The sequence below is a fragment of the Macrobrachium nipponense genome, chromosome 38 (assembly GCF_015104395.2).
Source record: "Macrobrachium nipponense isolate FS-2020 chromosome 38, ASM1510439v2, whole genome shotgun sequence".
NCBI classification, from domain to species: Eukaryota; Metazoa; Arthropoda; class Malacostraca; order Decapoda; family Palaemonidae; genus Macrobrachium; species Macrobrachium nipponense.
In genome coordinates this window covers 9,178,435-9,194,340 of record NC_061098.1, presented here as the reverse complement: position 1 = coordinate 9,194,340, position 15,906 = coordinate 9,178,435, and the positions used below count along the sequence as shown (strand labels likewise).

At 43.8% G+C, this 15,906-nt stretch overlaps 1 protein-coding gene across 1 annotated transcript in view; it reads right to left on the bottom strand.

The window, feature by feature from the left end:
• Window positions 1–15,906, bottom strand: part of LOC135209604 (RNA polymerase-associated protein CTR9 homolog) — an 80,773-nt gene extending 64,867 nt beyond the window's left edge. Inside the window, exon 1 of the mRNA XM_064242296.1 lies at window positions 15,758–15,906. Coding sequence (XP_064098366.1) covers window positions 15,758–15,799 — 42 coding nt within the window. The 5' untranslated portion in view covers window positions 15,800–15,906. The remainder of the gene's footprint in view (window positions 1–15,757) is intronic.

Sequence of the window (15,906 nt, the reverse complement as noted above, 5' to 3'; positions counted from 1 at the left end):
TGTTGCGGTAGACTCGTAGTTCTATACCGTGCGGTAACGAGCACCGAAAGGATTAAGAGATAACTCTGTTGAACATAGTAAGGCAAAAACGAATGCAACGTTTATTCATTCACGTAAGAAATCCCCTCAATCTTAGGCTAAAGTCCGTGATTGTAGGGCAGAGATACAGTTAGTCAGTCAATCCCGCAGAGAGACGTAACCGCCAGCACAGAGATACGGTAGTCAGTCAATCCCGCAGGAGAGAGAGACGTAACCTACCGCGCATGACAGCGCCCGATCTGTTACTGGCTCGGTTGGACAATGGACTGGAGGACAGACACAGCGTGACAGCAGCAGCCAGCAGCTTACGAACGTCGTCTCTTAACTTTATGTCTGGGTTGCCAGCTACCCTATTCTACGAAGAAATAGGTCCGTTATTTTTTGAGCAGAAAGACTCTCAAGCTGGTATATTTAAGCGAAACAGAAAACGCTAAATATATAGATGCGTTTGTGTCGTCAGAACACTACATACAACGGTAAAAGATAAATCGGAAACTCCTGGAAGGCTGCAGGGAGTAACGATTAAATGTCCTTAAAATAGACAATAGACCTCTCGGTTGCCATCCGAAGAGGTAAACTACAGCAAGCGGTATATGACTTGAAACCAACCAGAAGTAAATAACGCAAGGCAAAAATATGAAATTATATCACAATAAAGTTTGTTCATACTTACCTGGCAGACATATATATAGCTGAATTCGGAAATACAGCTACATACATATCTGACAGGCAAGTTTCATGAACAAAACTTAAGAGAATCGAAGCCGTCAGCTCAAGCTTCTTATGTTACTGGACATAAGCGTTCATTGACGTAGTCTACAAGTCTATTTCTTGTACGAGTCTGCGAATGACGAATGAGAGCTCTTCCGAATCTTGTCAATAAGAGCTTATTCGCTTACGCAATATCAAGTTAATGATGTTTGTCAATGAGAACTAACCCATTTACGGGACAAACAGATATTTTGTCAAATGAGGGATACCCACTTACTTGACAAAACGAAAGTATATTGTCAATGGGGGAAAGTCACTGAATTGACAAAACGTAATCCAGGGAGTCAAGCATTTAATTTTTTCGATTCCGTCTCAAACGAGGAAGGGGCAAGAATCCTGTTAAGAGACTGGGCTTACGGCAGGTAGAAACGACGATGTTCAATTCGGCAGCGTAGTCCCGACTAGAAACTAACAAAATCTATCATCTGAAAAACCCTTTCAGATGGGCTAAAAAGCTTGCAAAATTATACCTGGGAAGAGGAAGAAACTCTCCAACCAGCTTCCTCTCCCGTATCACAACTAATGCCTGCTAAAGCTTAAAATTATTGGCAGTATGGCAAAGGAAGTCCTGTCTTGCGCTTTCCTGAAGAGCGTCCTTTTGATGAGTGCCTTTGCAAGAATCCCACTGAACGTTGCGAGAGTCCTGACGTGCAGGACATCGAGCCTTACATAACCCGTAACTGCCTTATCGCAAAGTCTTGACTGCGGTAGTGGCAACTTAAATTTATTGGCAGAATGGCAAAGGTTGCGGTAGAGCAAACGAGATCTTCCCTTGAGCTTTCCTTAACTCCATCCACCTATGCGAAAAGCAATATTAATTGACAGAGACCTCTTGAATTCACGAAACCCGATGTCTTGCTGGTTTCGAAGAAGTTGTCTGTTCACTTTAAACTTCCTCCGAAGCACTGCCTACTTCACATTCTTTGCAGGTGAGGTAGAAGGTATCACCGGAGGTAGGATACATTCTTTAGGCCCATATCTGAAACAAGAGCTTGAAGAGTTCAACAGAAACGTTCAGCCAGGCGACACACCTGGCGTGCGCTGGTGCACGCTCGGCGTCCACTGGAGCGCGCTCGGCGTCCACTGGCGCGCACTTGGCGTCCACTGGCGCGCACTTGGCGTCCACTGGCGCGCACTTGGCGTGCACCCGCGCGCGCCTGGAGTCCATCCGAGCGTCCCGGGCGTCCGCTCTCAAAAGCTTCCTGCTACTATGACTTCTCTTACGTATTTCTCGGTGGAAAGACGGACACGAGTTCAGGCGACGTTGCGCCTTATTACTTCTCACTGAAAACGCATAACGAGAGAGAGAGAGAGGACGTGAATGAAGCCGTCTTCTATAAAGCTTCTATTTAGAGGGCGCGGCGAGTCTTCCGAAAGCTCCAACCCCTGCATGGGGAGGACGCTTCGGAGGACGAGAAGCAATCTTTCAGGATTCGTGCACGCACTTTGGCAGTCTGGGGATTTCATCAGAAACTGCCGAAGGCACGCCAGATCGGTGGGGTTCCTTGTAACCCTCCTAAGGCTTTCGACATGCTCCTCCCGGGTCCTGGGAGTCAAGCAGAGGTCCCGGCCTAGAGGCGAAACGAGGCCGATCTGACGCACCTCCACTACACCAAGGGGTATCACTGCACTTCGCACTTCACTTTTACTCTCTAAGCAAGCACTTTCGATTCTAAGATACGAATCGAAAGAGTATCAGAGAAAGGGCAATTCCTCTACAGGACACTGTTAGGGCCAAGAAGGCAACACTGCAGGGTTAGGAGTAACAATTACAGAAGTAGCACTTCACAGCAATGAAGGAGAGCGAGCACCTCTCGTAGACATATTCATAGCCCGTAGGCCATTTAACTACAGGGTTAGGCAAACAAAATAAAGTCTACAGGAAGGTTAGCAGGTTCACCCTACAAGTGTCACTACTGACTTTTGTTACTGATTAATTGCGTACATACGAATCATACGTCTTCCTTACGGAATAGACAGTCTCACACTCCTTACATGACAAATCTCAACAAAGAAGCAAGACCCATACCCCTCGTACATACCAAGTGCGGATCTACCGAAGCTTTCGGTAGCCACACCCGATCTTTGCAGACAACCCCGTCTGAAACTAGCCTAACTAGATTCAGATATTTTATGCAAAAATGAATCAAATTCAAATCAATTTAAGATAGCGTATGCCTAGCCACAAATCCCACAAATCCAAGTAAATAAATCAAAAGACAATTAGGATACTTAGGCAATGAAGTTTCCAAAATCCTAAGACGGAGGTACTGAAAAACAGGTGTTTCAGCACCAGCGACAGAAAAATTATGAATAGAAAATGGGAATGGTTCTGATACCCGCCTCCCAGCGGCGGGAATGGGTACTAACCACCTGGCCGACCACTGCGTGTGTCGGAAGTTTTAAAATTCTGTCGGACTTCAGAAAATACAGCTAATATATATATCTGACAGGTAAGTTTCATGAACAAACACATTTTGTTGCCTATATTAGTGAAAGTATGAAACTTGTTATTCCCAGGGTTATGGTTTGAACTGAATTCATCTTACTTGTAATCGGCGGTTTTTATCCTTACTGTCATCGCAACTGAACTCCACATGCTTATTTGATTGTTATTATCACATTTTGGTCTCAGTTCACTCCACATTGCACTTTAAACCCGTTGTTGCTGGTTCCTAAGCGCCTGCGCGCCACAAACACAGTTACGAACAGCAGACGACGAACTGCAAAGTTTTATTCCCTAAATTGTTTACTTTACTCGTTATTTAGTTTAAATTTACTTTGTTATTTAAAAATTTTAATTTAATTCATGTATATTATCCCTTTTTTGCAACCAAATTACCCCAAAAAATTACAGATATTTCTAAAGTAGATACAATCAAATTTTTCTAACGTTTTCGTACATCTGGCTGCCGAAAACTATAGAGGAACGATTACGGATAAGTACATAGAGGAACGACTACAGAGAAGTGAATTATATACATAATTTTTTTTTTTGCTTTTTTTGTTTTTGCTAGCACTTTTCATAGATTTCAGTCTATATTAGTATTTTGAATTTCTCTAATAACCGTATGCCAGAAATAAATGTAACCTTTAATGTTTGCATGCTAAGAATGGCAAAATCATCGTTGCCACATTAGTGGAGGCTTCACACATACGCTGTTTCATTATTATAAACAGTTTCCATGAATTCTAGTTGTCATAGTAATGCAATAATGATGAAATTACTTTAATATTTATATATATATACTTCCAATACATAGCCTAATTTCTCCAATTTCAACGAGTGTGTAGTCTTATACCCAGTTTGGAGGGTCAACACATACCGAATGGCAACAGAGAGAGAGAGAGAGAAAGGAAGGCGAAGGAACGAAGGAAAGGGGTGGCGTTGGAGGGGGAGGGTAGGTGGAGCTTTATACGCGTTCGTATCCATTTCTGCATAATGGAGTTTTTGTCTCTTGGTACAAGGACAAGTGTCGTTATTCATTACGATTAGTGATTCACGATACCCTTATAAATTACGGCACTGGGTGTAATGTACTATAGCAAAATCTCGTTCTGATACGAGTGTTCGTTACAGAAATAGGTATTGCCCCAAAACGTGCTTGCACTGTCTCTGAAACCCATAGTAGGTATGCTGCTTAGTTGTCAATCAAGTTTTTTGTAATCAAGTATTTTTTACAAGCTAGCTATTAAATAAATTTGTATTTTTCTCAATCAAAAACATATGCCCCTCAATGCTAACTTTCCTCTTTTAACGACTTTCTGGTCATTGCAAATTCGGCCCATAATTTCTTATGGTGCGAAAACAGAGGCGAACATCGACCGAAAACGATTGCGTCACACTACTGCGATAATCCGGCAGTAAAACATCTTCATATATCCAAAAAGAAATAAATAATGAAGATATATAATACGCATTATGATTATACCAATTACATGAAGAGCTGATAATCTGCATGAATAACTGGTAAAACTGTTCTGCAAGAAAGTTGAGTAAAGCAATTATTTACAATAGGTACGAAAGTCAAGATGGTCGTGACGTCATAATACAGGACTTAAAAGAACGTTCTAATTCCAAAAAATAATTACTTAAATTTGAGTCAGAATCGAGTACTTTTTCAATAACGAATATTTTCAAATTAATCATCAATAAATATGAAAATATTGATGTTTTACTATTTATTTAAAAAATTATCGAAGTGCACTCTTCGTCGTCGTCTTCTACAAAACAGTTGTTTACTCGGTTGAGGAAAAGTTTTCCATTTGTTGTGATAAAGTGTCCCCAGCGTCTGTGGGCACAAGTGGTTTGCGGATTTATCACAGGAAAATGATATTGTTATGATACAATAAAGTTTGTTCATACTTACCTGGCAGATATATATATAGCTGTATTTTCTGAAGTCCGACAGAATTTAAAAACTTCCGACACAACGCAGTGGTCGGCCAGGTGGTTAGTACCCATTCCCGCCGCTGGCAGGCGGGTATCAGGAACCATTCCCATTTTCTATTCATAATTTTTATTTCCCACTGTCCCCTGAGGGGAGGTGGGTGGGTACTTGATTATATATATCTGCCAGGTAAGTATGAACAAACTTTATTGTATCATAACAATATCATTTTGTCATGAAACTTACCTGTCAGATATATATAGCTGAATCCCACCTTTGGAGGTGGGAAGGGACAGAATAGAAGGATTTTGGGAAACAAATGCATGCAGATGATTTACATCTTGGTTCCACTGTTAGCATAGCTGGCTTCGTGGTTACTGCCACGTAAGTCTGCTTGTGCTACTAGAGTTTGCCAGCGAGGTAGAGACCTATATAGCTGGTGCACTCCAGATGATCTGTCAACAGGGCGAGACCACGACGTGACTAGACCATATTGACCATACCATGAGGCTAAGAAGTAAAATAAATATATATATATATATAAATATATATATCACCACCTGACCAACCTAGCCAAAGTTAAGGCGTGTTAACTAAGGCTTAAGAGGTTAAGAAGTCGCCGTTGTCGGCGACTCAACAACTAAATTAAGAGCTCTTCCTAACCATTTTCTACAGGATAGGATGAGTGGTACTTCTTGCCCCCGATTGTGTCTGCAGACACGTATGGCCCTAGCGAGCAGCAGATCTCATATGCCATCTTCACATCTCGCAGGGAGTGTGAAGTGAACACAGAGTTGCTTCGCTAAAACATGGTACTCAGGATGTTGCTGAGTGCCATGCTCTGTTGAAATGCTTCCGAGGCCGCGCCCTCACCTCGTGAGCATTCAGATAAAAAGATTTCAAATCTTTGTGCAAACACAATGAAGGAGCATTTTTGAAAGAACTCCTTCAACACTAAAGCCAGGCTGTTCTTCGATATGGGCAAGTCTGGTCTTTTTCGGAACACTGCAGATTGCCCGAATGACTTCGACTTTCTTGAGTTTTATGTAGATAAAAAACTTGAGAGACCCGACAGGGCACAGGACTCTCTGGCTCCTGCCCACTAACTTGTAGCCATCCTTGCTGTTCCAAAGCTACCTGGGGCCCCACAACAAAACAAACGGGTTACCATTCTTCTTAGGCCACAACAGAAGGGTTAGAGAGCACACCGCCTTGTGTTCTCTAAAGCCAAAACTTGTGACGATGGCTTAAAATCTCACTAACCCTCTTTGTCGTATCTAGGGTGGTTAGAAGAAGGCCTTCCTGATCACATGCAAGAAGTTAACAGGTAGGAGAGGTTCGAATGCTTTGACATCAAGAACTTCAGACTACGTCTAAGTTCCATATTGAAAGCTCGATCTGGACATGCACAGTCAGTCCGTCTGACTAAAGTCAGGTGACCGACCAGTTGACCAGTCAGACGAATCAAGGACAGCAAGGCTGTACCCTGAAGACCATAAGGCACTATTCTTCGCTGAAGGATGAGTGTCTGACTTGCTGGGCGATTCAATCTAAGCAAACCTTGGGGGTGTATCAACGCCAAACCAACGTCGTCAGCGATCAACTCCTGACTCGAGCTTCTGGTGCCAGGAGAAAGGAGCGAGGAGCAAAAAGGCGATTCAAGTCCCGAAGGAAGAATGCCTGACAGTCCAACCTGGTCTCATTACACGATCATCGGGGTGATTAAACGCAACCGACTTCGTCAACAAGAAACTCAGGGCTACTATATGTCGCCCTGATCTCGCACGAGTGTTCTGACTCCAAGAAAACAGGTTTGAGACAAAAAAAGTAGATGGATGAGCGAGGTTTCGAGATTCCACAGAACTCAAGATCGTGAAGGGCTTTGTTTGTTTGACAGACGCAAATCTCTGAGCCCAAATGCCGTCAACAACATATTTGCGTATTCTTTAATAGTTGTGACTGCCAGCTTATCCCATTCTTCAGACGGAAATGGAAGACGGTAATCTTATTCCTGTCAACATCTCGATAGCCTGAACGTAGTCAGACTCAGAGCGGAGATGTATATAGGTAGTTATAGGTACCTTTCGAGTTAGAGTAATAACCGACTCTCTTCGGAAAAGGTCCTTGGAAAGTGAACTAGGAAGTATGTGACCTCTGTGAATCCAGGATCCTGAAGGCCAACATGGGGCGATCAGCGTCATTGTCGCTCCCTGTGACGTCATAAATCCTCTTATTACATTTCCTAAGCGATTGAAAAAAGGGGAAAAGAGACTAAATATCCATCCCCGTTCAATATCATAGGATGGCGTTTAATGTACCGATCCCGGATCGAGAATAAGGGAGCAGAAAAGAAGAAGCCTCTTCGTCCTCAACATATCGACAGAGAAGAATGAAAAAGGGCGTCCCTAAAGTCTCCACAACTCTCAACTTACTTCTAAAGAAAGATTCACTCGGAAGTCAATAGTTGCTGTTGCCGTCGATCTAGACGATTCGTACGGACTTTTGCAATCCTGTAACGAACCTCTAGAGGATCGTTACATTCTACGCCTGTTTGTTATAATAAGAGCTTTCTCGTAAACTCGAACAGGGTACCGAGAGAAGATACTTCTTAAGATATGAGAGAGCTGTGGAATATCAGAGTTGATCTGGACCACTGGTTCCCAAAACTCGTTTACGAGGACTGGAGGGACTACCGAATCGCTTTTACTTCTTTCAGATTAAGATCCAGGACATCTGAAACCCTATCCAGATGTCCGGCACCTTCTTTCTATCACCTCAGGTGATAAACGCACTGAGAGATGTTCAGAATCATTCCTAGATCTTGAATAATATTTCAGTTTCCCGGTAGGAAAAAACTGTGGTCTGAATTGCAGTCTATTCGGGGAAACAAACTTCTTCAGGAAGGAAATGGTCCCCAGCAAGCTCATCCATTCCCCCCCCCGAGTATGCTTACTTCCCTAATAAGGCTGCGCTTTGCCTAAGCAGGAGAGCATATAAAAGTGCAATGTTGCGGTAGACTCGTAGTTCTATACCGTGCGGTAACGAGCACCGAAAGGATTAAGAGATAACTCTGTTGAACATAGTAAGGCAAAACGAATGCACGTTTATTCATTCACGTAAGAAATCCCCTCAATCTTAGGCTAAAGTCCGTGATTGCAGGGGAGAGATACAGTTAGTCAGTCAATCCCGCAGGAGAGACGTAACGCCAAGCACAGAGATACAGTTAGTCAGTCAATCCCGCAGGAGAGAGAGACGTAACTACAGCGCATGACAGCGCGATCTGTTACTGGCTCGGTTGGACTGGAGGACAGACACAGCGTGACAGCAGCAGCCAGCAGCTTACGAACGTCGTCTCTTAACTTTATGTCTGGGTTGCCAGCTACCCTATTCTACGAAGAAATAGGTCCGTTATTTTTTGAGCAGAAAGACTCTCAAGCTGGTATATTTAAGCGAAACAGAAAACGCTAAATATATAGATGCGTTTGTGTCGTCAGAACACTACCATACAACGGTAAAAGATAAAATCGGAAACTCCTGGAAGGCTGCAGGGAGTAACGATTAAATGTCCTTAAAATAGACAATAGACCTCTCGGTTGCCATCCGAGAGGTAACTACAGCAAGCGTATATGACTTGCAACCACCAGAAGTAAAATAACGCAAGGCAAAATATGAAATTATATCACAATAAAGTTTGTTCATACTTACCTGGCAGACATATATATAGCTGAATTCGGAAATACAGCTACATACATATCCTGACAGGCAAGTTTCATGAACAAAACTTAAGAGAATCGAAGCAGTCAGCTCAAGCTTCTTAGTTACTGGACATAGCGTTCATTGACGTAGTCTACAAGTCTATTTCTTGTACGAGTCTGCGAATGACGAATGAGAGCTCTTCCGAATCTTGTCAATAAGAGCTTATTCGCTTACGCAATATCAAGTTAATGAGATGTTTGTCAATGAGAAACTAACCCATTTTACGGGAACAAAGAGATTTTGTCAATGAGAGGGATACCCACTTACTTGACAAAACGAAAGTATATTGTCAATGGGGGAAAGTCACTGAATGACAAAACGTAATCCGGGAGTCAAGCATTTAATTTTCCGATTCCCGTCTCAAACGAGGAAGGGGCAAGAATCCTGTTAAGAGACTGGGCTTACGGCATTGGTAGAACGACGATGTTCAATTCGGCAGCGTAGTCCCGACTAGAAACTAACAAAATCTATCATCTGAAAAACAAACCCTTTCAGATGGGCTAAAAAGCTTGCAAAATTATCCTGGGAAGAGGAAGAAACTCTCCAAACCAGCTTCCTCTCCCGTATCACAACTAATGCCTGCTAAAGCTTAAAATTTATTGGCAGTATGGCAAAGGAAGTCCTGTCTTGCGCTTTCCTGAAGAGCGTCCTTTTGATGAGTGCCTTTGCAAGAATCCTACTACTGAACGTTGCCGAGTCCTGACGTGCAGGACATCGAGCCTTACATAACCCGTAACTGCCTTCATCGCAAAGTCTTGACTGCGGTAGTGGCAAACTTAAATTTATTGGCAGAATGGCAAAGGTTGCGGTAGAGCAAACGAGATCTTCCCTTGAGCTTTCCTTAACTCCATCCACCTATGCGAAAAGCAATATTAATTGACGAGACCTCTTGAATTCACGAAACCCGATGTCTTGCTGGGTTTCGAAGAAGAAGTTGTCTGTTCACTTTAAACTTCCTCCGAAGCACTGCCTACTTCACATTCTTTGCAGGTGAGGTAGAAGGTATCACCGGAGGTAGAGATAAACATTCTTTAGGCCCATATCTGAAAACAAGAGCTTGAAGAGTTCAACAGAAACGTTCAGCCAGGCGACACACCTGGCGTGCGCTGGTGCACGCTCGCGTCCACTGGAGCGCGCTCGGCGTCCACTGGAGCGCGCTCGGTGTCCACTGGCGCGCACTTGGCGTCCACTGCGCGCACTTCGTCCATGGCGCCGCCACCTGGCGCGCCACCCGCGCGCGCCTGGAGTCCATCCCCGAGCGTCCCGGGCGTCCGCTCTCAAAAGCATTCCTGCTACTATGACTTCTCTTACGTATTTCTCGGTGGAAAGACGGACACGAGTTCAGGCGACGTTCGCCTTCTTACTTCTCACTGAAACGCATAACGAGAGAGAGAGAGAGGACGTGAAGCGTCCTCTTCTATAAAGCTTCTATTTATAGAGGGCGCGAGTCCTTCCGAAAGCTCCAACCCCTGCATGGGGGAGGACGCTTCGGAGGACGAGAAGCAATCTTCAGGATTCGTGCACGCGCAACATGGCACTTTGGCAGTCTGGGGATTTTCATCAGAAACTGCCGAAGGCACGCCAGATCGGTGGGGGTTCCTTGTAACCCTCCTTAGGCTTTCGACATGCTCCTCCCCGGGCCCGGGTCCTGGGAGTCAAGCAGAGGTCCCGGCCTAGAGCGAAACGAGCCGATCTGACGCACCCTCCACTACACAAGGGGTTATCACTGCACTTCACTTTTACTCTCTAAAGCAAGCACTTTCGATTCTAAGATACGAATCGAAAGAGTATCAGAGAAAGGGCAATTCCTCTACAGACACTGCTTAGGGCCCGAAGGCAACACTGCAGGGTTAGGAGTAACAATTACAGAAGTAGCACTTCACAGCAATGAAGGAGAGCGAGCACCTCTCGTAGACATATTCATAGCCCGTAGGCCATACTACAGGGTTTAGGCAAAATAAAGTCTACAGGAAGGTTAGCAGGTTCACTACCCTGACTTTTGTTACTGATTAATTGCGTACATACGAATCATACGTCTTCCTTACGGAATTAGACATGTTTACTGATTAATTGCGTACATACGAATCATACGTCTTCCTTACGGAATAGACAAAGTCTCACACTCCTTACATGACAAAATCTCAACAAAGAAGCAAGACCCATACCCCTCGTACATACCAAGTGCGGATCTACCGAAGCTTTCGGTAGCCACCACAACCCTATCTTTGCAGACAACCCCGTCTGAAACTAGCCTAACTAGATTCAGATATTTTATGCAAAAATGAATCAAATTCAAATCAATTTAAGATAGCGTATGCCTAGCCACAAATCCCACAAATCCAAGTAAATAAATCAAAAGACAATTAGGATACTTAGCGGCAATGAAGTTTCCAAAATCCTAAGACGGAAGGTACTGAAAACAGGTGTTTTCAGCACCAGCGACAGAAAAATTATGAATAGAAAATGGGAATGGTTCCTGATACCCGCCTGCCAGCGGCGGGAATGGGTACTAACCACCTGGCCGACCACTGCGTGTGTCGGAAGTTTTTAAAATTCTGTCGGACTTCAGAAAATACAGCTATATATATATCTGACAGGTAAGTTTCATGAACAAATGGTTAGTTTATTGACAACAAGCGACTCCGTAAACATCAAGATGGCGTCAATCTTCTAAATACCTCGAGTTGTAAGTAAAAATGTTGAACGCGTTTTGGTGAGATTTTGCACTACGTTTGAGACCGTTTTCAGTACCCTTCTGTTTAAATCTTAAAATTTGGCCTTAATTTCTAACTTTGGAGAAAATACTTACTTCGAAAGGAGAGTAGAGGTCTTTAGCTCCGTTTCTCACCAACAACAAGCCACGACTGATGCCATCTCGGTGTCAGGACGCGTTATAATGTACTTTTTTGGAGGGTGGCAAGCGTTGATTGTAGGTGGCCTGTTTGGCCTGCCGTGGTGTTTTACCCACCCTATCACATTATGTTCACAAACCTTCAATCTTTTGAATGGTATGCTTGGAGTTGTAATTGTATTCTTGTTTCACCATTTAAATATCAAGTGAATAAGACCTGTCCACCGTGATTAAGGGTTGGTAGTCGCTGGTGTTTCCCCATAAATATTAAAACTTGGCCTTAATAGGTATCTAACTTTGGAGAAAATACTTATACTTCGAAAAGATAGTAGAGGTCCTGAGCTCCGTTTCTCACCAACAACAAGTCGCGACTGATGCCCATCTCCGGTGTCAGGACGCGTTATAATGTACTTTTTTTGGGGTGGTACACATTGATCAATTAGGGTAAAACACCGAATTAGGGTAAAACACCGCATGGTACAGGGGTGGACCCCTGTACCGTGCGGTGTTTTACCCTAATTCGAAAGGAGTAGAGGTCTTGAGCTCCTGTTATCACCCACCAACAACGGAGCGCTTACAGTTCAGTTGAACCACGGGTTTCGTCTGCTATGGAATCGAACGGAGCAATACAAAACAAGATGGCGGACGCTTTTTGTTTTGGCGCCCGGTTTAAATACCCGCCAAACCTATAAAAAAACGATAATGGGGGACCCTTTTGGGAACCGGGGTTTTGGTGGGGGAGGGGGAGTACATACGAGTAAATGAAAACGGTAATGGGGGAGCCATTGGGAAACCTTTTGGGGTGGGTGGGGGAAAACCCAGATGACGACCAACGAACACGAAAAAACAACAAAACCCTAGCAGACGAAACCCGTTGCCAAATAAACTGTAGGAGCTCACGTACCAACAAAAATGTAGGAGTCCCGTCACCTGTTGTGTTAGGCTAACCAAACGACGGCAATGAACACTAAAACCACGAAACCCTAGCAAAAAAAAAACCAGTGGCCAACTAAAACTGTATTGAGCTCCCTTTCCCAACGAAACTGTAGGAGCTCCTGTTCCCAAACTAAAACTGTAGGAGCTCCTTTTCCAACCAAACTGTAGGAGCTCCGGTGATCGTAACCAAACGAACCAACCTAACCAAACTTAGGCCGCGTGCCCTTACCTGTGGCCGGGGGGCTTCGCCCCCCTGGACCCCCCAGTATAGTATATTAAGTGATTGCTACCTAACCAAAGGAACAAACTAACCATAGTTAGTCTCCACGTCCTTACCTAGCTGGGGGGCTTCGCCCCCCCCTGGACCCCCAGTATAGTATACTAACACTGATTGCTACCTAACCAAAGGAACCGACCTAACCAAACTAAGTCTGCATGTCCTTACCTGGTCCGGGGGGCTTCGCCCCTGGACCCCCCTGTGTAGTAAGTTAACAGTTATATCTAACCTATATAACTTGTCCATACATATGGCTGGCACCCGTATATCCTTACTGATAACTAAACAAGATGAATATTTCCGAGAATACATTGGTTAAAGTCAAGGCCAAATTGTTTGCTCGAACACATGGACTGCGTTCGAACACGTGGACTTCTAGCGGACGTGAATGTTCGGATGTGTTGAGCGTCCCTGACTTCAGCAAAGCGGAAATAACAATGGCGTGCTTAATTTTGTCAAAATAATGAAAATAACGTGCATTTACATTGATAACCTTACCTTGGAGATGTTGCTAGTCGTCCGATGATTGGCCGGTCCCCCCCCCCTCCCAGAAATAAAGAACTTAACAAGAGAAATCGGAGTCGCTGAAATCTTCTGGGTAGAGGATTTTTTTTTTCTTTCTTGGCGGGACGGTTGTTGTCCGAGATGACGGAACAAGGGGAATTTGTGGACGAGGCACGGGTGGAGGTGACGAATCCGTTTGTACAGCGGGAGCGACGTCTCGTGATTGTTTGTTTTCAGCGATATTGGCCTTCAATTTGGCAGGTGTTGAAACTACTTTATTTAATTGATATACACGTTTAATTAAATCTAAGAATGCTTTAAAAGGACAATCAACTTGAGTTAGGTAACGTTTTTTTACACAATACATAGCGAAATATGAATTATACAAATTTTTTACTGTACCACTTCTAGGTAAGACATTTCGTTTCAAAACCCGCCAAGTAGATTCTATGGTGTTTGTGTGTATGTTTTTCTCGTGTGGGTCTACAAAATGCAATGTGTGATTAATGTTTTTGTGTGATTTGAAATGTTGACTTAAAGTGTGATATGATTTCCAGCAATCAGAAATGACAATTGAATCAGGATGTATGTTATCAATTAAAAAGTGTTTCTGTAGTCCTGTCTGGTACAACCTGAAAAAATGTTTCTTTTGTTTGGCGGTCAATCCCGCGAAGAACCCCCAAAAACCCATCGACACGTCTGCCTTGTTGAATTTCCTTCTACCAAACTTGGACTCGTCAATCTCGACCACGTGACCAGGTCCGCCAATTTTCCTATTGTCCATCACCAGAATATCCACACAAACGTCCCGGCAGAAATTAAACCAGTCGACAAGAGTGTTGGGCGAGCCGATCCTCAGATTTAGTTGCATATATTTCTGGGAAGCGTCGTGAACCCAGCCGTGGATGAGCACTAAGATGCTCTTCAGGGAGAGATGGGACCCCGAGAAGAATGACCCGTGGAGAATCGAAATGTATTTGCGGCAGTGCCTTTCGTTGCACCGCCATTGAAAAGTGTCCCCTTTTTTGAAGAGGCCGACGGTGCCTTCATTACAGGCCTTGCACACGCCACTAAAATCCCCCAGTAGGCCTGTTTTCATTAAATAAGTGACTAGGGATCGTTCGTCTTGACACAAAATGTAAATGTCTTCCAGCGTGACTGGAACGGCGGCAGCGAACGCCACGTGTGCGGAACAAGACAAATTGTCGGCAGAAGACATGATGAAACACTGAACTGGCTGAGAAGCAGGAACAGACTGAAGGGTCGAGGAAGGTCGAGAAAGGTCCGTTCCAGGTACTAGTTATCCTAGCGGATAACTAGTACCTGGAAAATATGTATCGAAGAATGTAAAAAAATGTAGGTCATAAAACAGATGAGTTGGCAAGGAAAGAAATATCGAATAATGTGGAAAAAAATGTATCCTACAGATTATGTTGGCACGGGTAAAACTATCGTGGGCAAGAGTCAAAATATCGAATAATGAAAAAAAAATGGAACTCCTGCAAATTAGTTGGGCAAGCATGGGAAAAAAAATAGAATAACGAAGGGAAAAAAATGGAGCTCTTACATTTCAGTTGGGCATGGGTGAAAATAAAGAATACTGTAAATTAAATTGGAGGTCCTAAAGATTAGTTGGGCAAGATTAAAAATATCGAAGAGAATCGGCTTTCATGTTGATGCATGTTCGGGTTCGGTCCTGTGGGTTGGGTTCGGGTTTGGTCGGCTGGGGTCGGGTTTGGTAGGCTGCGGGTCATCTGCGAGAACTACTTACCTTGGCGGAGGGATTATGGACCGGGCAAAATGGTGTTACACGGTCCGGTCAACTAAACTGTAATCTACCCCAACAACTCATGACTGATGACCATCTCCGGTGTCAGGACGTGTTAAAGTACTTTTTCGGAGGGTTGGCCAGTCCACTCGGTTGTTTACCATAAGCCACAGGCCTTACCCGCTATTCTGTTGACTCTTATGTGTGAATGTGCACTTTCCCGAGAGCAATAAAATCATTAAATGTCTTATTGTAGCTTTAATGGTTCGTTTATAGAGAAACAGCCGTATAAATGATTTTTAAATTACAATAATTATACATAACCTCCGTCCATACTACATAGAACGGCAGGTATCCATTGCATTGGGTGACCACGACATCCTCCACGGAAGCTACCTTTTTTCAGCAGGCAAAATACACCATCTTTGGTTCATATTGTGAATAAAACTTTACTCTGCACTTACCTCATCGCTATCCCGCAACGGGATTTCGATACACCCCGACATTATGCCGGGGGAGACGGTAAAAGTACGGCTTGTGATGCAGTGCCGTCCCTGCTGCTTCCTAATAACAACAACAACATTCAGTGTTGCCAGTTGTACAATATTTTACT